The sequence below is a fragment of the Panthera leo genome, chromosome B3, assembly GCF_018350215.1.
Source record: "Panthera leo isolate Ple1 chromosome B3, P.leo_Ple1_pat1.1, whole genome shotgun sequence".
In the NCBI taxonomy this organism is placed as follows: domain Eukaryota; kingdom Metazoa; phylum Chordata; class Mammalia; order Carnivora; family Felidae; genus Panthera; species Panthera leo.
In genome coordinates this window covers 48,680,835-48,703,729 of record NC_056684.1, presented here as the reverse complement: position 1 = coordinate 48,703,729, position 22,895 = coordinate 48,680,835, and the positions used below count along the sequence as shown (strand labels likewise).

The following is a 22,895-nucleotide window of genomic DNA, read 5'->3' as shown; positions in this document are numbered from 1 at the left end:
TTCACTCTCATTTTAAATGACAGAAGTTACTAAGAACAAAAAACTGAGTCTGTAATCAACCCTACCAAAAACACCTACGAGTTGCTTAAAATCACTCTCATTTTCTGAGTCTACCTAAATAAGTAATAGTGATATCCAAACCCCATTTGTTTTAGGTGATAGACTAATCTCTTTTAAAATTTGGTTTTTATTAAGGAAGTATGTTATTCTGTAATAGCATCTAATTTATATAATATTGCAATGTTACATAAAATTGAAATCAACCAGAATTTTAAAGTTTTGTTAAATATATCACAATGTTATTAGAAGATTCATATTTACACTAATAAAAAAATGAGTTCTTAAAATCATTAAGTTTGAACTGTGGAAAAACTCCTGGGGATTCAGTTATTTCCTTCTAATTTTCTTATTTTTGGGGAGAAGGAAAAGAGACCCCCAAAGGGTTAATATACTTGCTATTAACTTATCAGCTAGTGGCTTACCAAGACTAGAACCCAGGTCTGAGCGACTGTCCAACACTTAATTCATTATAATCTATCACTTCCATAATCCACATATAAAGTACAAAAGGATATATGGCATGCTGATGTTATCATCTTAATTTCTTATTTATTTTATTTTTAGTTTAAAATACCAAGGTAATTTAAATATTTGATATTACAATCATTTCACATAAAAAATACTAAAGCCATTATATCTTAACTAAAATAGTAGCAAAGTGACATAGCTTACCTGTTGTACATTTTAATTCTACCATTAGAATGTATCTTCCTCCCATTTTTCAACCATGACATTTTGGGTGAGGGGATTCCTTCTGCTTGACATACAAATCGAGCAGTGCCAGCTCGAGGCCTTGTTAAACTTTCTGGCCATTCAACAAATGAAGGAGGAGCTATTTTTAAAGAAAAAAGAAAAGAAAAAAAATTCTGTGTTCCAATGATACCAAGGGTTAAGGAAGAGTACAGCAAAGAGCCCAAATCCCATCCTTGAAAATATTTGACATTTGCAGCTTCTTATCTACACTCTACATACATCTATCCAGATGCCTTCTCTCAGCAGTGCTCATGTAGATGTACACTTTCTCCCTATTGAGACCCTCTGTGTAAACACACTAAAAATATGTATACTATAATCCTTCTTAACTAAGCCCAAATATATAGTCACTTGCAAATGCATACAATCAACAGATTAAAATTTTAGGCTGGTGAATGGATATGTGGGTAGGTAAGAAAGAGATAAAAGGGAAGCTTAAACGCGAAGGAACATAATGGTATGCAAGCAAACAGGATGATGACTTAAGAACGATAGCTAACATTTTAACATAGGGCTATGTCTCCTAAAATTCATTATTGGATTACAATTGTTCATATAAACCTTCATATCAATGCTACAAAGTTCAAGAAAGGAAGAAGTAAGCTATCAATGAGATAGAACAACAACTTCTAAAATACAAGATTCTCCTGATTGCAGAATGAAAAAAGACATACCTAATACAGTTAAAGTTGCCATAGCAACAGTAAAGTTGCGTGTGCCTGGGGTTGTGGCCCGACAAACGTACACTCCAGCATGTTGCAGTCTGACATCAGATATCATGAGATTACCATTTCCAAGTACCCGAGTGTTAAAGACATCAATGGACTTATGATCTATTTCCAAGACAATATTTTAGTTAAACCAATGTAACATATGATCTAAAATTATATCAAGAGATCACCATCTAACCATATCATAAAAAGTATAAAATGTGCTATACAAAAACCTTTTCTCTACACACTGAAATGCCAAAAAGATAAAAGTCACTTAAATGCTAAACATGTGTTTGGTATATAAAATAAACATTTTATCAGTTTCATTAGCATGAACAAAGTTTAAGGTCTTTTTTTCCTTGGGAAAACTTACCAAGGCGGCTCCAAGAAATGATTGGTTTAGGATTTCCTGTGGCCACGCATTCCAAAACAACAGTCTGATGAAGAGACGTTGTTATGTTCTGTGGGCCTGCTATAATGGTTGGTGTGTAGAAGGAATTAGACTCTTCAACTTTGGGGAGGAAAAGGCACAATATAAAAGTAAATTATAAATAAGATATAACAAGTGAAACAAGTTAAAATATCTATTCTTAAGTTATTCACTTTTTAAAAAATAAATTTATTGAGATATCACTCACTTAACAAATAATACACCACTTTAACTGATTCAATGATTTTTAGTATTTTCGGAGTTGGGAACTATTACCACAGTCAATTTTAGAACATTTCCATCACCCCAAAAAGAAACACCATACCCATTAGCAATCTCCTCTCCCCACAGCCTAACAACCACTAATCTTTCTGTCTCTTTGGATTTGCCTATTCCAGACATTTCATAACAAAGGAACCATATATTATATGGTCTTTTTGTGACTGGTTTCTTTTTACTTAGCAAAATGTTTTCAAGATTCATCCATGTTGCAACATGTACTAGTATTTAATTTCTTTTTATTGAGTAATAATAATAGAGTAAGATTTAATCATATAGATACATCACATTTTATTTATCCATCCTTCAGCTGATAGACATTTAGGTTGTTTCCAGATCATTCACTTTTAATTCAGGTCCAAACATTCATTTAATCCTTTAGCTAATCTTGTTAAGAATTTATGTGACAGTGGGGAGAAGTATGAGAGTGCTTTTGTCTTTAGTCTTTCATACCAGGTAGCTAACAGATACTATGTGATATTAAAACATAGCATTAAAAATATAATTTCAGTTTCTTAATGTTTTCCAAAGAGATCTTTAAAAAAAATTTTTTAATGTTTATTTTTGAGAGAGACAGACAGACTGAGAGTGGGGGAGGGGCAGAGAGAGAGGGAGACACAGAATCTGAAGCAGGCTCCAGGCTCTGAACTGTCAGCACAGAGCCCAATGCAGGGCTTGAAGTCATGAAGAGTGAGATCATGACCTAAGTCAAAGTCAGATGCTTAACCGACTGAGCCACCTAGGTGCCCCTTCCAAAGGAATTTTTTTAACCTTCAAGTATCTTTTAGGAATCTGTGGAAAGTTAACATTCATATGAAGTTCAATAATGTCTTTCATACAGATTTTCTTCCACTATATTCATGTAAATTTAAATTATTTTAAAATAAAAAACTAGCATCTGTGTATAATTCCATTTTAATAAAATACATTTTTTTTCATATTCATCTCTTCAGCTAGTTTCCCTTCTAACTATGTTCATGTATGGCAAAATATATAAAATTATGTTTATTTAATGTTAACAATGGTTATTTCTGGATACTAGAATTGGGGGGATATTTTTGGGGGATATTTTTAACTTCTATCTTCGTACTTTTTTACATTGTTTAATGGAAAACTTTTTAATTTGTACTCTTATAGACAATACTCTTTATAATATGCATGTATTATTTTTACAAATGCAAATTATTAATTTTTCTTAAATCAACAAAAAAAAAGCCAAACTGGAAACAAATATATCTTTATTGACAATGGACAATTTTGGTGGAAATGGATAATTGTTTTTATCTTTTTTGCATTTTATATTTTAAAAACAAAAGTGAAATATTTACAGAACAAATATTCATTCTTTCTTAAAGATGTTGATATAACATAAAACAAGCATTACTGTGAAAGAAGAGGTGCCTAATAGGGGTAAAAATGACAATTTCCAACTAAACTACAATAACCTAAATGAAATTAAAGTACTACTTTATGGCATACTATTACAGCCAGAGAAGGAAAATTAATAGCTGGGTCAATAAATCTGAAATAACTTCTGTGCTGTACCTGGAATCACTGTTAGAGAGGCCTCCATACTTTTACGTCTATGGGCCACAGTAGCAGCAACACAACGATAATTTCCAGCATCCCTTTGGCCAACATCATAGATCTGCAATACTCCTGTTGGTAGGGCTGTTATCCTGTTATGAGAAGAAAGATGATTAAATTCTTTGTAGAATTCATCTCTTAACATGTATTCTATGATTAAGATTTAATATATTCAACCTTTTTAAAGAACCAGATGCAATAGTTTCAAGACCCTTAAAAATATTAGCTTGATTCTATTGTTTTCATTTGGGTCACTACAGTTCTCTAAAAGCATAAATAATTATGCGGTATGTGGTCTGTGAAATCTATCAGTCTAATTTTACACAGAGTTACATTTGACATTATAGCTTATATAACTGATGGTCTAACGCTTAGTACAATTTTTTCAAATCTTGATTTCTTGCCTATAAATATACATGCATTCTCCAAGGTACACCTGAATGTAAATTTAAGAAAAAACTTTCTTGAATAACTTCTTTCAACTCAATACCCTAACATTTTAGCAAGCGATCTTTATCTACTTTGGAATACTGCTACTCATTAGGACAGGAATCAAACTTTTGGAAGTTGCTACTAAGTTCTTGATCCTTAAACCTCAACTACCTTCAGAGCACAAGTACGTGTGCACATGTGCATACGTGTGTGTGTGTGTGTGTGTGTGTGTGTGTGTGTGTGTGTAGTGGAGACAGGGGAGTGGAAGGTGGAGACAGAAGTGGGCAGCTATCAGGGCATACATAGGAGACCCCTACAGTAGTATTGCTATTGGCAGCAGTGAAGGTCTAATTTAGTTTCCTAAAACCTTGAGCTATAAACCAGTGGTCTTTTGGTTGGAAAAGATGTTTGAGGAAAGCAACAAAGCAGTAAGATAGGTTATGTGAATTATGACCTAAACCAAAAAACAGAACTTATTTTCCATGTGTCAGAGACTGATGATCTAATTCTTTGCCTCAGTCTGAAATGTATTTAAGAGGTTGGTAATTGCTACTGTAATTGAAAATAAGCTCCGTAATGGTCTTTCCCCATACAAGTCTCGTGACATCTTCATTATTCCTGTATCATCTCCAAAGACAAAAGCTGAATTTACCTGTCCAAAGTTACAGGTAGGGTTGTCCGATTGAATTCCCATGTTATGACTGCAGGAGGGTTTGAAGAAATCTTGCATGCAAATCTAGCAACTCCACCTTCATGGACCTCAGTAGAAACTGGCTGAACTTCAAATGCAGAAATAGCTATAAGACAAAGTTTGACAAATTTAGAGTAAGTACATTCACTATTATACCGTACAGTACTTGGAAATATCATGCTAGATATTATGTATCAGACTTGAACTCTTGCCCAGACATAAGACCAACACAACTAGCTCAAAGAAAATTTAGGGAATAATTTTGGAAAAAAAACTGGCAGTTGCCTAGCTCAGGGAATCTGGTCTTTCCAGGATGAGATTCTCAAGAAACTTGCAACCTATCTGGAGAAAAAATATAACCACAGCAAAAACAAACACTTAATAATGATATGTAATCACATACCAAACTGTGTGGTACAAACTTGCAATACTACTGTATTTCAGAGAAGAGGGAAATCAAAAAAGACAGACCAGACAGGCAAAAACTATTTGTAGGGATTTGTTTTAGATTAAGTTTTGAAGACTCATTTCAGATTGGAGGGGGAAAATAAAGACATTCCAGGTAAAAGAAAGAACATGAAAGCAAGCACAGAAGTAAGAAATGTGTAGCCTGTGTTCACAGGATTGTAAGGAAACAGCCAGGACTAACTACTGTAGAATATTTCAGATTAAGTGTTCATGGAAAAGTAGAAGGTGACTACAGATAAAGAAGATTTATACCATGGCACAAATGAAGACATCACTGAAAATTTTTGAGCAAAGGACAGTAGTAATCCTGATAATAGAGTTTGAGGAAAATCAATCAGGCACTGCTACACAGGATAGAGTGAAAAAAGGAGAGCCTCAAGTCAAAACACCAACAGTCTGCTTAAACAGGAAGGACAGAATTGGGTGTGGCTGTAAGAATGGTGAGGCTCTACAGATATCTTAATGGAAACAAAACTTGATTCTCATTGGACACAGGTCACTGTGTGTTTGGAGTCAAATGAGGTTGGTATCGATAGAGCTGAATGAGAAAGGAGAGAAATAAAGCAAATGGTATGTGTGCTTGATGAATAAAAGGTAGAGAGACTCAAGAGGCTATTTTTAGCCTCATATCTCTTCCCAAGTGGAGATAAATCTCTAAGTGTTGATATTTCTAGAGATAATTCTTTGTCATTCTAAGCAAGCCTTCAGAAGCTGGTCATCTGTCTCCACGGTTTTATACTTTGATAGAGTCCAGACTCCAGGTAACACTGTGGTTTTCCTTCCCTTTACTATATTCTAGGGCATAAATAAAGGGAGGGCCTCAATGATGGTCTTACTCCCCCTCCACAGACTCCAGTTCAAAAAAATAGATAAGCCTTTATAGTTTATCAACAAAGTGAGAAGTTATGAAGAAAAGCAGAGGGAATAAGGTCTACATGACTTATCCTTCATTAGATTGGAAAGGGTAAAAAGTGATGGAAGACTACAAATTCTGCATCAATCTGTAAACAGATCACAACACTTGAGAGGTAAAACACGAAGCCAGTGAATAATGGTGAAAATATTCTTAGGAACATCTACTTCCAAAAAGCAGAGTGGGGGTAGAGTAATACTTTATGTGTGTACATAACAAAAAATTTCTGCGTCCTCAAGAATGATTCTGAAACTGCTATTGTCAGTGGATAACTGAAAAAGTCAAAACTATTTTCATGACCACCATCATCTGTCTCTTGTACTCTTATTTCTAGAGTATACAGTGTTTTCCAGAAACTGCATGTAATATCAAGGAATGATATTGCAACAGACCCAGTGCAGAAGGAGATCTGTGTGAGAATCCAGCTGTCTACTATCAAATTAATTAAAGAGATTTGCACAAATGCAAAACAATGCTACCTCAACATTTTCTGCTTTGGAAAACAGTTATGTTTCATTAAATGTGAGATGTTAATATGTAAGAGATCAGTGCTTTCATTTTTAAATTAATGAAATTTCTTAAATTTCACAGTTTTAATATCTAATAAGACGTCTTAATAGGTATAACCTACATAAATAAGTGCTCTTTGGGGTCTTCAATGAGTTTTAAGAGCATAAAGAGACTAAAATTTTTGAGAACCACTATCAAGAACATCAAACTCTAAATATCAATATAGTTTCTCTTTTTGCTCGCCTCTATAATCACTTTCTAGGATGTTAATCTACTTACAAACATTTTCTCTATCAGACCTATGGTCCACCTACTGAACAATCAGGAAATAGATATTTATCTTCAAAGTTATCAGGTTTGCAATAGAATAGCCCAATTTCTCAGTAACAATGGAAGCTTATCTTTCTATAAGTAACTAAACTTTTGTTGAATACATTCAGAGCGGGAATTAGGACCTAAGTTTCCATAAATTTAATGCCTGATTTATGAAGCATTAATTTCTCTTACTGATCCCATATTTACCTTTTTCATGTATGAAGGGGTGAGTTTTAATTCTGGTTGTAATTCATAATCCAGAGTATATTCAACTTACATACTTCAAAGTGGGAAATTTATCTTAATTTCCAGTCTTTACCACTCTACACTGAAATATCTAATATAGCTTAATTTTTCTCCATAAAGTAGTTGTTCCTTCAGCCCTATCTATTTGACTTCTTCTATTACTCCAAAAAAAAAAAAAAAAAAACAAGTACCTGATTCACTATGTTTTATCTCATCTCTCTATCTGATTTCTCTCCATCCCTAAAAGTCCTCTCTTTGATCCAGGACCCTATCATCTCCTGCCTGGAAGTACTGTAGGCACCTCTTAGGTGGTACCTCTTGTACCAGCAGAGTTACCTCCAGAATGATAGTCAAAAAATACAAATTTGATTTGTGTGGCTAATGATTAGGCCCTGCAAAATTTCTTAAAAAAATTTTTTTTTAATGTTTATTCATTTTTTGATAGAGAGACAGAGCATGAGTGGGGGAGGGGCAGAGAGAGAGGGAGACACAGAATCTGAAGCAGGCTCCAGGCTCTGAACTGACAGCACAGAGCCCGACGCGGGGCTCGAACTCACAGACCATGAGATCATGACCTGAACTGAAGTCGGATGCCTAACCAGGCATCCAGGCATCCTAATCCCTGCAAAATTTCTTGCCTCAATCACTTACAGTTTTGTTCCATGAGTACTGAACTACTAATTCTCTGAATATACCATGATATTTCACACCTCTAAGCCCTCTACAAGCATATCCTTCTCTCTGAAATATCCGAGGTCCCTCTGTCCACCTGATGAAACCCTAACATCATTTATAGCCTAGTTCACTTGTCCCATCCTTTGGGGAGTTGCTACAATCATTTTCTCTGCAACTTCTGTACACTGCAGACCTCTGCTGTTACTTTTATCCCACAGTAATATAGCCACTTGTTCACAATTTTTCTCCCCTTCTACACTAGGAACTCATCAAGGGCTAGCAATGGGTCATATTCTTTGAAAGATCCCTTAAGGCAGTGAATGGCAGACTCAGCATTAAAATAATACTTGTTCAACTAAACTTATACATATTTTTTCTCCAATTATATTACGTCTTTAAACACAGTAACCAGAAATGTAAGAAGTTTCCAAATTATACTTTTTATAATTTTTTTATTTGCTATAATTCCGAATGGTGTCCAATATTTTAGTGGCATTATCTTTAGAGACAACAGTCTGATCCTCCTCTATTAAAAGATTTCTATGAAGATCAAATAAGCCAGTAAGTGAAGGCTCTTAAGACTTTTTATAAATGCTATGATTATTGAGTTTAATAAAGATAATCATTCTTTTGCCTTGAGTATTTCCCTCCAACTGAGTGTTGTTTTCTACCCTAGATCTCAACTAATCAATCAAACAATACAATCCCTCTGAATCTTTTTTTTTTTTTTTTGAGTAGCTCCCTGCTTTTTACCCCAGATGCATTAGTCTCTGAAACCCTTAAGATTTTTATGATAAAAATTGCACTAACTTTGCAATATAGGTCAAATATGCTAAAACTCTGGAGTCAGCAAATTCCAACAGCTAAAAGCTAAATGAATGCATCATTTGACTCAGTAAGGGTATTTCTTTTGGGGAAAGTGTGGAAGAACAGCTTTATTGAGGTATAATCACAAAGCATGTAATTTACATACCATTCAATTCAGTCACTTTAAAGAGTACAATTCAATGGTTTTTAGTACATTCAGAGTTTGCAACCATCCTCATAATCAATTTTAGAATATTTTCATCATCCCAAAGTGGAATCTCATTATCCTTTACTTATCACTCCCTAATCTACCCACTCCCTCCCTCCTCCAGCCCTAGGGAATCACTAATCTACTTTCCTCCACAGCTTTGTTGCATTGACATTGACATACAACATTTTGTACAATGTGATTATTCAATATACATATATACTGGGAAATGATGACCACAAGAAGCTAAGTTAACATATCCATCAAGTAAGGGTATTTATTTTTAAGTTTATTCATTTATTCTGAGAAAGACAGAAAGAGAGGGGGAGGGGCAGAGAAAGAGAGAATCCCAACAGCCTCTGTGCTACCAGTGCAGAGCCCAACTCAGGGGTCCCACTCATGAACCAGGAGATTAAGACCTGAGCTGAAAAATCAAGAGGCAGACACCTAACTGAATGAGCTCACTCTGGTTCTTAGTAAGGCCTCAAGCAAGTATAAAATTTTTTTAAATCCCCCTAGACACCTTTATATTTTAACATTTCTAACTTTCTGGTCCTTTTTGAAAATTCAACGTGCTGGCAAAATGATTTTTCCCAATGAAGACCAAGTCTCATCAGTATCTCTGAGACTAAAGAAAAAGGCATTTGTGATACAAAAATAAATTGCCATTCTTCTGTTTGTAATTCCTCCCTCTGGGCATCAACTCCATTTTCTTCCCTCACCTCTGGGAACCTGATGTATCTGCCTTCTCTCTCTCTCCTCTCTCTCTCTCTCTCCCCTGCATATTCAAATTCTTCTCCTGGATCCTTCCATCAAGCCTATAAAAGTGATTAAGTTTTTTCAAAACCTCAAAACACAAAAAACAAAACTCCAGATCTCTCTTTATGGCATCTATCCCTCTGGCAGCTATCCACTCTCTTCCCCAAGGGATCAAAACTTTTCTAAAGAGTAGTTTATTCTCGTTACCTCCCCTTCTTCCTCTCTGACTTTATTCCTCAAACATCTAAAATCTGTCTTCTTCTCTATTATTTTACTGAAACAGTGTCTAGGACATTGCACACTTATTTCTTACACACTTTTTTTTCAGTTTATTTTTTTGAGAGAGCACAAGCAGGGGAGGGGCAGAGAGGGAGAATCGCAAGCAGGCTCCGCACTGTCAGCACAGAGCCTGATGCGGGCTCGAACTCACAAAACTATGAGATCACAACCTGAGCTGAAATCAAGAGTCAGACACTCAACCTACTGAGCCACCTAGGCGCCCCTCTAACACATTTTCTTATCTCTTTATTTCTCAGATTCCTCCTTCCAGTCTCCTTTTTCAAGGGTGCTCCCTTCTCTGCCCTTCCCTCCAGAGATTCTCTGTCCTTTTTTCTCTCCAGATTCTCCTTGGGTGATCTCATCCACATTCAGTTTTCAGTGACATCCATCTCTTGCTGTGAATTCCCCCAAATACATCTCCATCTTGGATCACCATCCCAGAGCTTCATATTCATGGCTTCAATCACTACTAGACATCTTTGCTTATAATTTATAAAAGGCACTAATCATCAAGTTCAAAATGAAATCATCATCTTTCCTCCAAGCCTTCATCTCTACCTCAGTCAGTCACACCAGTATCCAGATAGTCACCTGAGCTAGACACTACTAACTCCTTGTTCTGCATTTTCATTCACTTTTTCCCACTGATCTTAATTCCTAAACACATGTCAAATCCACTCCTGTGTTCTTCTCCCAATGTCTCTCACTGGAACCACTATAAAAATCTCTTATCTGGTTTCCTTACTCCCATTTTTCCTCTTCCCTGCTTCAAAAACATCCTCTAGATGTACACAATTGTTTGATGTGGCCACACTGGGCTCACAAGCAGCTTCCATCTATTAATTTGAAAGGCTTCGATAGGTCAACCCAATACTGCTAAAACCAAAAAAGGAATAATCTCATAAAAAATGTGATTCCAGTTTTAAATGTTGTCAAAAAGCACTGTGCCTTAGAAACCCCTCCTTCTAAGTCTTTAAACTGCTTAGCCTAATTATTAGAAAAATTGAATGTATATATCCTTGCTACATTAAAAGGAATAAATAGCTTTCTTTATGCCAACTACATATTTTTAATTCTTTTTGGCTGAGCACATTCTCAATAAACAGACTCAATGGCTCTCTTTTGCAAAAAAAAAAAAAAAAAAAAAAAAGTAGTTTGGGGCATCTGGGTAGCTCAGTCGGTTGAACTCAGGTCATGATCTCACGGTTCCCCACATCTGGCTTGCTGCTATCAGCACAGAGCCTGCTTTGGATCCTCTGTCCCCTCTTTTTCTGCCCCTCCCTCTCTCTCTCTCTCTCTCAAAAAAATAAACATTAAAAAGTTAGTTTGGCACCAATTACCCCAAACCAACTGTTTATATGGTAGGCAGGCAACAGTATTTAAATAGTCATTCTTAAGTAGTTATGCATAAAAAACACTGAATATCTCTATTAGATACACATTATAACTATGACACAAAGTGGTTAATTTCCACAAGTCATATAATATCAATCTCATTATCTGAACAATCACACCATTCATTTAGCTTGTAGTTAACTCATGCTGGTAGGCTTTGAGGCATGCAATTATACATAAAATAATGGGCCATATTAGCTGTCTCCCCAGTCCAGGAAAGGATTTTACTTACACTTATTTTAAATTTTTTTTTTTTTTTTTCCCAACGTTTTTTTTTTATTTATTTTTGGGACAGAGAGAGACAGAGCATGAACGGGGGAGGGGCAGAGAGAGAGGGAGACACAGAATTGGAAACAGGCTCCAGGCTCCGAGCCATCAGCCCAGAGCCCGACGCGGGGCTCGAACTCACGGACCGCGAGATCGTGACCTGGCTGAAGTCGGACGCTTAACTGACTGCGCCACCCAGGCGCCCCATACTTACACTTATTTTAGAAAAATTTTAGGCTAGTAATCTATTCTAAGTTTTTCATTCATTCAACAAATATTTATTCAGTGTATAGCATATTAATTATACTTATTTTAGAAAAATTTTAGGCTAGAAATCTCTTATAAATTCATTCATTCATTCAACAAATATTTATTCAGTGTCTAGTATTCTAGGTGCTGACGATCCAATAATAAACAAAACCAACAGAGGTACGACCCTCAGGGATCTTTATCTAGTGATGCAGTAAGGCATTTAACAAAATTACTACGCAAGTATATAACTTCAAATTGTGAGAAATGCCTTCATGGAAAAGTACCAAGAATTATGAAAGCACATAACAAATTATAATAAGGATAAAAGTAACAATAGCTTAACATTTTAATGCCAGGTAATGCTTTAAGTACCTTACATATTCCAATTTATTTAAACCCCATAACTATTATTACCCCAAATTTTAGTCGAACAAACTGAGGCACAGGGAGATTAAGCAACTTACTCAAGGTTCTGCAGCTAGTAAGTAGTGAGACTCAGATCTAAAACCAGGTAACCTCCATAGACCCTTATGTGAATTCTCTCATGAGTACAAGTTTGAAATCCTCAAGATTTTTGTTGAAGATAAAAAATATTGGTTCTGTATTCAAGCAGTTCTGCTGCTCTGGTATAAGTTAATATGCATGGACTTTCTAGTTGGATAAGAGTATGTGTTAAAATCCTAAATTTCCAAAATAGAGTAACTCCTGTATACTAGGATTCTGAAGCTATGGCTCTCATCTTGAACAGGAGTTCCTGTTTCTAGGAACTCATTAGGATAAGAGAGACAGGAATGCATGTAAATCGAATCACACTAATTCATTCTAATATTTATTTAGGAATAAAATATATTTAAAAAAAAATCTATTTAAAGGGAGCCTGGATGGCTCATTCGGTTGAGCATCTGACTTTGGCTCAGGTCATGATCTCATGGTTCATGAGTTAGAGCCCCACAATGGTGGGGAGGCCCACAGCCCATTCAGGGTCAGTGCAAAGACTGTTTCAGATCCTCTGTCCCCTTCTCTCTCTGCCCCTTCCCAGCTGGCACTGTCTCTCAAAAATAAACATTTAAAAAAATCTATTTAAAAAAAAAGTTTACCTAATGGGAATGTTAGTGATTCCTGTATCATTATTCTCCTACTTCTAAGCTCACATATGTTTGTTTGATCATCAGAAAGCCAAGCACCTGGAGACTACTATTAGAATAGTAGACAGGAAACCAGCTATGGTTCTGAATGATGCAAGAGACTGTGGAATGGAAAGGAGGGCACACATAAGAGATGATGATGTACACTAAACAACATGATTTGGCCATAAGGTGTTCACGGGAAAAAGAGGGAAAGATACAAATGGTTGAGGTTTCTGGCCTATGTACCTGGAAGGCTGGGGTATATAGTATGGTGTCTGCATAGGAACACAGAAGAGGAGCTCAGACAGACTGGTGAATCACCATTATAGACTCTCATTTCCTCAAAATGAGAAAAAACTGGACATATTAAGGAAGTCTAGGAAACTATACAATTAGGCCAGGGATTAATAATATAAACTCTCAAGTATCTATCCATCCTGATTTCTTTCTAATTTTTTAAATGCTTATTTATTTTTGAGAGACAGAGAGAGATAGAGCACGAACAAGGAAGGGGCAGAGAGAGAAGACGACACAGAATCTGAAACAGGTTCCAGGTTCCGGGCTGTCAGCACAGAGCCTGATGCAGGGCTTGAACTCACGAACTGTGAGATCATGACCTGAGCTGAAATCGGACGCTTAACCGACTGAGCCACCCAAGAACCCCTATACAGCCTAATTTTTTAATTAATGGTTCAGATGTCAGGCTGTCATTAATGTTTGAAGAAAAACATCTTTGAGTTTTTAAAACAGCAGCCTATAAAAAAAAGCAACATATAAAATGTAAAAGTAGCAGAGGAAAGAAGTTCTGACTTCGGAAGCTCTGTTGGGATGAGCCTAGGAAGCACAATGTTTACTGCTCTTCCAATTTAACTTATTCTCATTTCTTGATGATAGAAGTTAAGGCATTAGAAAACCAAAGTAGAGGATATGAAGACTAAGGCAGAAGCTTAGCCTTAGCTGGTTTACAGAAAATCAGGAATAAATTCCAGTACATTACAGGGCATAATTTAGGCAGATAGAGGGAGGCAGTACCACAGTACAGCCTTGCAGGTAAGGGTGCCCATATTAAAATCTATAGCTCTGGGTTAAAGTCATAGCCTTGATCTCATGTTCATGTGCTGCGTGCCCTTGAGAAGTTACTCAACCTCAAGCTTCAGTATCCCTTAGTAAGATGGAGATAATATCTTATGAGAATATTATAAAAATATTAAATTATATGCACATATATATATGTGTACATATATGCACAGAGAACAACATGAGCATGTGCTCAGGCACTGCTTGGTACCTAGTAAATCCCAATAGTGGTGCTGGAGGTGGGCACAGTAGGATGCCCTGCTACGAATACACTGCTTTTACTTTCAGGACGAGGACTTCAAGGAAGGCAAACAAAAGATGTCAGTGACCTTATACAATAAAAATAAACGTTAAAGTCCTAACAGAGGCAGAGGTATTCTAAGATTTAAAATTCTTCTGTTCTTGGGGCGCCTGGGTGGCTCGGTCAGTTGAGCGTCCGACTTCGGCTCAGGTCATGGTCTCACAGCTTGTGAGTTCAAGCCCCGCATTGGGCTCTGTGCTGACAGCCCAGAGCCTGGAGCCTGCTTCGGATTCTGTGTCTCCTTCTCTCTCTGCCCCTCCCTTGCTCACACTCTGTCTCTCTCTTTTTCTCTCTCTCAAAAAATAAACATTTAAAAATAAATAAATAAAATTCTTCTGTTCTTTTCTACTCAGCCAGACTACATAGGCTTTATGTAAAGGAACATAAAATGAGGAGAAACAAATAATCTTCCCATTTTTTCATGTGCACACATAAATATTTCAATGATGAAATAATAGGGGATAGATTACAAGAAGATAATCTATAGTAATTCAGATTCAGATCTGTAGTGGTAGAATTATGTAAGATGATTTTTTTTGTGCTTATATTTTTCCTACAAGACACATAGCTAAGTAATATTTTAAAAAGTAATATTTTAAAATAAATTTTATATGCCTACATGGGGCATGGAATGAAGAGTTTGCATAAATTTTCTATTGTTGCTCCACTACTTGGTAAAATCCCTCATCTTTAATTTTTATCTGCCTTCTTTTTAGTACTTTGAATTTCCCTTTCTTTGGGCAGGTATCACCTACGATCTATGGATGCTCAATTCTCTCCCCAACCAGGGCCCTCAACCTGAGAATTACAAGAAAAAGAACATCTGAAAATAGCTCCTTTTCAATAAAATACAAGTTGCATAGAATTTTACATGAAAACTTAGAAACTTTAGCATACGAATCATCTCTATCATGACAGTTTTAAACTTTGTTTTCCAGTTTTTATTTTGCTTTTTTTAAAGGGGGGTTTTAATTGAGTAAATAAATATGTCCTTTAAATGAATGCTAGATCCCCCTAAAACTTTAGTTCACAAACTATTTTCAGCGTTGTCAAAGCATTTTGCACTTCTTTAATGTTCTTATGCAAATCTCGGCTTTCTCCTTGATATGGACTTTGTTTCTGCCAGTTAGGTATGATTTTACAAGTCTACAGCTTCCTTGTGAAACCTGACCTCTTTCTTCCCTCCACAGTCAGTGCTAACATAAACCAAGAGCCCCACAAGAAGTCATTAAAGCAGTGCTGTTAAGAGGCCAGAGCTCTATAAAATAGGTAAGAAATGCGGTCTCAAGAAACATGCGCCATCCTCAAAAACAATCTTGCAAACACAATAAATGTAAGTGCCTATTTTATTTGTGACTTCCTCCTCTCCACCTGTCTACTTAATCATTTGCTTCTATGATTTATAGTCAGAAAAAAAAAAAAAGGATCAAAGACACTAAAAGGACAATGTTCTTCAAATCTTTATTTGAACAGAAAGGAACATACAGACGTTTCTACATTGAAAATGTAGGACTACAACATTAAATTAGTGTGCCATTCATGTTTCTAGAAGGTTGCAATGAATAAAATACTTAACACAAGTTGATTTGAAAACAAACTAAAAATTATGAAAATACAGTCTTGAAATGATAAACAGTATTTTTTTTAAGAGAAGGAGGGGCAGGGGCTGAGGGAGGGAGGGGTATGGGGAGGGGGAGAGGGAGAGGAAGAGGAAGAGGAAGGGTGAAGGAGGGAGGGGAAGGAGAATCTTAGGCAGGCTCCATGCTCAGTGTGGAGCCAGACATAGGGCTCAATCCCACAACCCTGGGATTATGACCTGAGCTGAAATCAAGAATTAGTCACTCAACTGAGCAACCCAGGCACCCCAGCCATACAGCAATTTAAAATAAGTTCACAGAGGGGCACCTGGGTGGCTCAGTCAGTTAAGCGTCTCACTTCCGCTCAGGTCATGATCTCTCGGTTCACGAGTTCAATGCGTCGGGTTCTATTCTGACAGCTCAGAGCCTGGAGCCTGCTTCGGATTGTGTGTGTGTGTGTCTCTCTCTCTGCCCCTACCCCACTCATGCTATGTCTCTCTCTCTCTCTCTCAAAAACAAATAAAAACATTAAAAAAATTTTTTTTTAATAAATTCATAAACTATTCCCTAATTTAAAACAAAAACCATCACTTTCTTCTGTAAATCCCATTTAAAATATTCTTTTACTAAAAGAAAACATTTCAGTCAGTCAGAATCTTGCTGCAGGGTTTATACCAGTGGTCCTAACACTGTGGATCAGCCAGGGTTCTGAGGCATCAGACAGTCAAGGACTGCACCAGTTGCTACTGCCACACCCCCTCCTTGGGGAGTCCCGAATGGCCCGGAAACATGGCCAGTAGTCACGTTCCAGTGCCCCTATACTGTCTTCATGGGTCTAAGTCACCAATTAGTAGCTCTAGGGGCATTTTTATGCTCATGAAGAATATTGGGAGATTCCCCTCTCAGACTCTCAAATGTTCACATTTTCCAAGTCCATCATGGAGTGTATACAGATTAAAGTTTATTTCTGTGACACTGGCTTTCAAATCATGCATTTGTCTATTCCAGACTTTACTAATCAAAACATAGTTGTAACTTCTTATTTCATTCGGTTCAATTCATTTTGAGTCTTCAAACCTGAAGACTGACCTGCAATTGAACAGGATGTAAACCTAGAGACCTGATCCATTGTTTAATCAAAGTATCAGGGTAACTAACTCTTACCTACTGAGGCAAAAACCAACCAAGGTACAAGTTTCAAACAGAAGTTGAAAATTTATTGTATCCTTAAGACTAGGCAAGAGACTGGGGCGCCTGGGTGGCTCAGTCCCTTAAGTGTCCGACTTAAGCTCAGGTCACGATCTCATGGGTCATGGGTACCAGCCCCACATTGGGGTCTGTGCTGACAGCTCAGAATCTGGAGCCTGCTTCGGATTCTGTGTCTTGCTCTCTCTCTCTGCCCCTCCACTCATGCTCTGTCTCTCTCTCAAAAATAAATAAACATTAAAAAAAATTTTAAAAAAAAGACTACGTAAGAGACTACTTGTACTTTTTAGGAAGTGTTTTTATAGGAAAAAATCCATGTTAAAAGACACCTTTAATAACATCTCTGAACTCTTTGTTTTTTTTATATTTTATCAATTTTGTCTTGCCAAACACCAGATTTGATTCTTTCCAGATTCAAGTTTTTGCCTGGAAAGAGTGCCTCAAAGCTCTTCAAGTTCCTTTCTGTCAGATGGGCCACTCAACAGTTTTCTTATCGATAACTGGTTTTAGGAATTCTCTAACTTTCCAATTTATTCAGGTCCCCAACCACTTAAACCCTAGGCTATATAAACTTAAGTTCAGACAACATGTCTTGTACGTCTGTATGTTGTTTGGGGCCAGAACAGTGCCCTGCATACAACAGGCAGTCAATAAAGATTTCTTGACTGAACTCAATGAACCATGTCACCATCTCTCTCCTATTTACAACAGAACACTATCTTAGCTCCCTGAGAAGATTAAGGTAATTTTTGCTATAGCATTCCCTACTGTATAACCCTGAGCAAATTACTCTTCCTAAACATATGTGGTTATGTTGGGGCACCTGGCTGACTCAGTCAGTAGATCATGCAACTCTTGATCTGGGGGTCATAAGTTTGAGGCATTGAGTGTGGAGATTACTTTAAAAAAATCTTTAAAAAATATGGTTATGTAAAAGAGGGTTCTTAAAAGCATTTTTATGGATTACATAAGGTAATGCATGTAGAACACTCAGCATAGTGCCCATAACATTAAAGACACTCAATGTCTTTAGCTATTTCTACTATTTTATTGGACAAAAATTTTCTTCCTTATCACCTAAAAATCCCTCCCTCTTCACCTTGTTTTTCTCCCTTCACTCCTGGTTCTGAGGAAGAAGTAACCATTTCAATCTGTGCCAAGATGACCTGACCCTGATGATCATCTCTGGGCCCCTATTCCATTTATTATTCCTATTTTCTTGCATTACTCCCTCATTACTAGTTTCTTCCTGACTATAAACATATCTTCCCATTCTAAAAAGTAGTATAGAACTCAAGTCAAGCCAACATGCAATACATCTCTTTTCTGTCACTGTCATTCTTCTGGAATTACTCCATCCACCTAATTCTTCACTTCTGCTGGGTGGGGTGGCATGGTACGGGGTGCGGATAAAGAAGAGAGAGGGAGAACAGCCATAGGTATAGAGTCGACCCTTGAACAACAGAGGTTTTAGGGGCACTGACTCCCTAGGTACACTAAAAAATGTACATGTAACTTTTAGCTTCCTTACTTAACTACTACAAACTACTAATAGCCAACTGCTGACTAAAAGCCTTACAGATTACAAAGTCAATTAACATATATTTTGTATGTTATATATATCATACACTGTGTTCTTACAACAAAGCTAGAGAGAAAGTGTTAAGAAAACTGTAAGAGAAAATACATTTACAGTATTATACTGTATTTATTGAAAAATCCCTGTATAAGTGGACCCACACAGTTCACATTCATATTGTTCAAGGGTCAACTGTATTTATACGCAAAGCTCAGGAGCCTCCTTGGGAATGAAATTTCTCTTAAGAGTAGTAGTAGTAGTAGTAGTAGTAGTGCTCATGGTGCTCAAAGATTTAGTTTAAAAACAACTGACCAGTTTAGGTTAGGAGTGTGTCAGAATTCATGGCCACCTGACTCAAATTAGGCAAGCCATCAGGACCCCTGAATTTGTGCACATAAAGGAGAAGGTGAAAAGGGAGAGGGAGATGCATTCGGGCTGCTGGCTAAAACTTCTGAAAGTGTTTTTAATTTTTTTTTTTACATTTATTTATTTTTGAGAGACAGAGTACAAGTAGGGGAGGGGCAGAGACAGAAGGAGATACAGAATCTGCAGCAGGCTCCAGGCTTTGAGCTGTCAGCACAGAGCTTGATGTGGGGCTCAAACTCACAAACTGAGATCATGACTTGAGCCGAAGTCAGACACTCAACCGACAGAGCCACCCAAGCGTCCCAAAACTTCTGAGAGTTTTAACAAGATTATAAGGGGTAGAGAACACAGGCATGCCCACCATTTGGGGTTATGACAGTAAGCTGGAATGGGGCACAGCAAATATAGTTTATGCACTAGGCCTGACTGGAAAACACCTGGAGAAAGAAACCACAAGCCTCACTTGAGGAGGATACTCAACAAAAGAAAGAAGAGGCTGCTGACTCTCCCAGGATCCTGAGCACAAAAACTGAACTAAACGGGAGCTGACTGAAAATTTACCTCTCCCACAGACCCTTTTTAACTTTTCATAATTCAAGATCCTGCTTTTACTACCATTTACTCATACTGTAATGCCTAGTGTGTCCCCATAGAGATGCCGGGCATATCTGTATATATCTGATACATGGGATCAATTTTCATCTTAGAGAAAAAACTCTAATTGTTGACTTTGTGTTGTCCAGGCACTAGCATAGTCCCCTTGCTCTTCAGTTTCTTCCCGCTCTCCTCCTTCTGTCCCTCTCTCTCACTTTCTCTTCCCAAATTTCCATATTCCTGTGTCTCTGGCAGGCATTTTGGTAAAATAACTGTGGCCTGAACTGGAGGAATGACTGGAGATGGAAACACAGGGACAGAGTCAAGAGACATTTGGAAAATGGAACCAGTATGACCAGAACTTAGTAGCAAATGTTCCAAAAGTGCAAATTAACAAACATTCTCATAATACACTGCTATTGACAGTACAATATCAAAAAAAAGTTAATGTGTAACAATGAACAAACATGCCTAAGGATGCTATTATATCTTCAATTAATGGAACTCAGCCCTTAAAATGACTATGTTATTACCTGGGAAAAAGTTTGTGATATGCTAAGAGAAAAAAAAGATACAAAACTGTATTGACAACTGTCTCATGACTGCTCAAGTAGAGAGCTGGAATCCACTCTTACAACTTCTTTTATTCTTAATAAAATATGAACAGGTGAACCAAAGCTCTTTTTTTGCAGGGTATCTAAGAGTTAGGACTTGACAACAATGCTGGGCTTATTGAGCATTGGCTGATGTTGATGCAGACAGAGTGAATTAAAAGATGTGAGACCAGGGGTGCCTGGGTGGCTCAGTTGGTTAAGCATCCAACTTAGGCTCAGGTCACGATCTCACAGTTTGTGAGTTTGAGCCCCACATTAGGCTCTGTGCTGAAAGCTCAGAGCCTGAAGCCTGCTTCAGATTCTGTGTCTCCTCTCTCTCTGCCCCTCCTCACTCATGCTCTGTCTCTCTCTCTCAAAAATAAACATTAAAAAAAATTTTTTTAAAGATGTGAGACCATATGACTGAAAAAAGCAAAAAATTAATCAAAGACATTTTATTTCTTTGAAAAACTTAAGATCAGCTCAATGAGAACTCAAAGTTTTTAGTTACAGCAAAGGTTAATTGCTTTAGGAGAGAAGCAAGACTGAGGCATGGAATTTTATTTATTGGTTGACTGAATAAATGAATGCATATGTAGGTAGTTGCTATAAATGTGTAATAAACCTTTTTTAGTAATAAAAATCTATGTAAAAGTTGCTTCTTGTTGTTCAACCTTCAAGAATATGGGGCAAAAAAGAATATGGTAAAAGATTCCAAACTAGTTGGAAGGCTGAATGATTTTCTTAGTCTCAAAGGTCCCTTCCATGACACTATTATTCCAGCAGCAGAAGCCAAATCTCTGACACAGAGATAGCTGTGACACAAAGAGAGATCCCGGAGTCAGGAGCTCTAAGTTCTGGTCTTGGCTCACTTACCCACTGCCTTTAACATGCATATATCAGAATCCCTTGAAGTAGGGCCATCTACCTCACAGGTTCTTTTGAGGAGGGAGTAAGATTGCAGTCACGAGTGTCTTATATGCCCCACACCAGGGCTCCTGAGCTGGGGTATGTATGGACCTTAGCTATGGGGCAAAAAGCAGAGCAAATTGAGAAACAGGACTGGACTGAGGTCAGGGACCTGTATTCTTCCCAAGCTCTATTATAAATGATCTGTATGATCTGTCAAAAGTAAGCTCTCTTCAGTTCTTGGTGTCCTCATACTCAAAATGGTAGTGTTCTTCCCCACTCATTCATCGACTCTGACCCCCAGGCTGGGTGCTGGGCTGCAAAGAATGAACCCAGCTGCCAAGAGCTGGGTGTGGCAGAGATGGGAGTCCATGGGCATGACTGTTTACGGCTACTCAGGTTTCTTGTAGGGAATCTGAACATGTGCCATAATTAGATTGTGGTGATGGCTGCCCAAGTAAATATACAAAATATTTTTTTCATTATATACTTTAACTGGGTGAACTGAATATCAATAAAGCTTATTTTTTAAAAAGAATAAACATGGTAGTGTTCTTCTCAGCCATCAGTGCCATTCCTTCCACTCCTAAAGGACCTTCCCAGAGCCATAGTGCAGTGTGCTCTGATCCATCTTCGAACTTGAAAACATAGCATTCCTGGAGCTAACAGAGATTGCTGGTCTAGCTATAGCCATCATAGCCATAAAAAAAGACCCAACATGGATGATCTTAATCCTCAATGATACGTTCCAAGCCATCCATATTTTTCAATGGCAAGCTTACTAAGACTGAGGCTTAATTGTTAAACAGAGGGCTCCTTTTGGTAGGTTTCCCCTACTTTTCCACTTTCTGGCACTCCTTCCAATGCAAACTCTCAGCAAAGGGACAAGTATCATTAATTTCATTAACTTGGCATCTGTCTCCTAAATATGTAAGGAGCTCAAGAGCCAGGAATTAGCAGTAATTTCAATGGGCCTAAAAGGCACAGTGCTTTAGATATCACTGCCCATCATGAAATATCTACTGATATGAAAGTAACTCATAGTTAGCTGTGATAGTAATGTGCTTTGTGTGCAAATGGAAGACTTAGAAAGAGACTACGAGTGACTTAAAATCAGTCCAAATTTTCTTTTTAATTTTTTAAAATATTTACTTATTTTTATTTATTTATTTTTACATTTATTCATTTTTGAGAGACAGATTGAGACAGAGCACAAGCGGGGGAGGGGCAGAGAGAGAGGGAGACACAGATTCCAATGCAGGCTCCAGGCTCTGAGCTGTCAGCACAGAGCCCGACGCAGGGCTCAAACTCACAAACCGCGAGATCATGACCTGAGCCAAAGTCAGGTGCTTAACCAACTGAGCCACACAGGCATGCCTTAAATTATTTATTTATTTTTAGAGAGAGACAGAGACAGAGTCAGAGCATGAGTGAGGGAGGGGCAGAGAGAGAGGGAGACACAGAATCTGAAGCAGGCTCCAGGCTCCACACTGATAGCACAGAGCCCAGCCCGGGGCTCAAACCCAC

The 22,895-nt window shown here is 37.4% G+C and overlaps 1 protein-coding gene across 1 annotated transcript in view; it reads right to left on the bottom strand.

Moving 5' to 3' along the window:
- The window catches only part of PRTG (protogenin), a 123,427-nt gene that overhangs the window by 57,960 nt on the left and 42,572 nt on the right, over positions 1 to 22,895 (bottom strand). The window contains exons 3-7 of the mRNA XM_042941947.1: positions 4,907 to 5,051; positions 3,781 to 3,914; positions 1,900 to 2,037; positions 1,488 to 1,646; positions 733 to 892 (exon numbers count right to left, since the gene is read on the bottom strand). Of these exons, the coding sequence (XP_042797881.1) occupies positions 733 to 892; positions 1,488 to 1,646; positions 1,900 to 2,037; positions 3,781 to 3,914; positions 4,907 to 5,051 (736 nt within the window). The remainder of the gene's footprint in view (positions 1 to 732; positions 893 to 1,487; positions 1,647 to 1,899; positions 2,038 to 3,780; positions 3,915 to 4,906; positions 5,052 to 22,895) is intronic.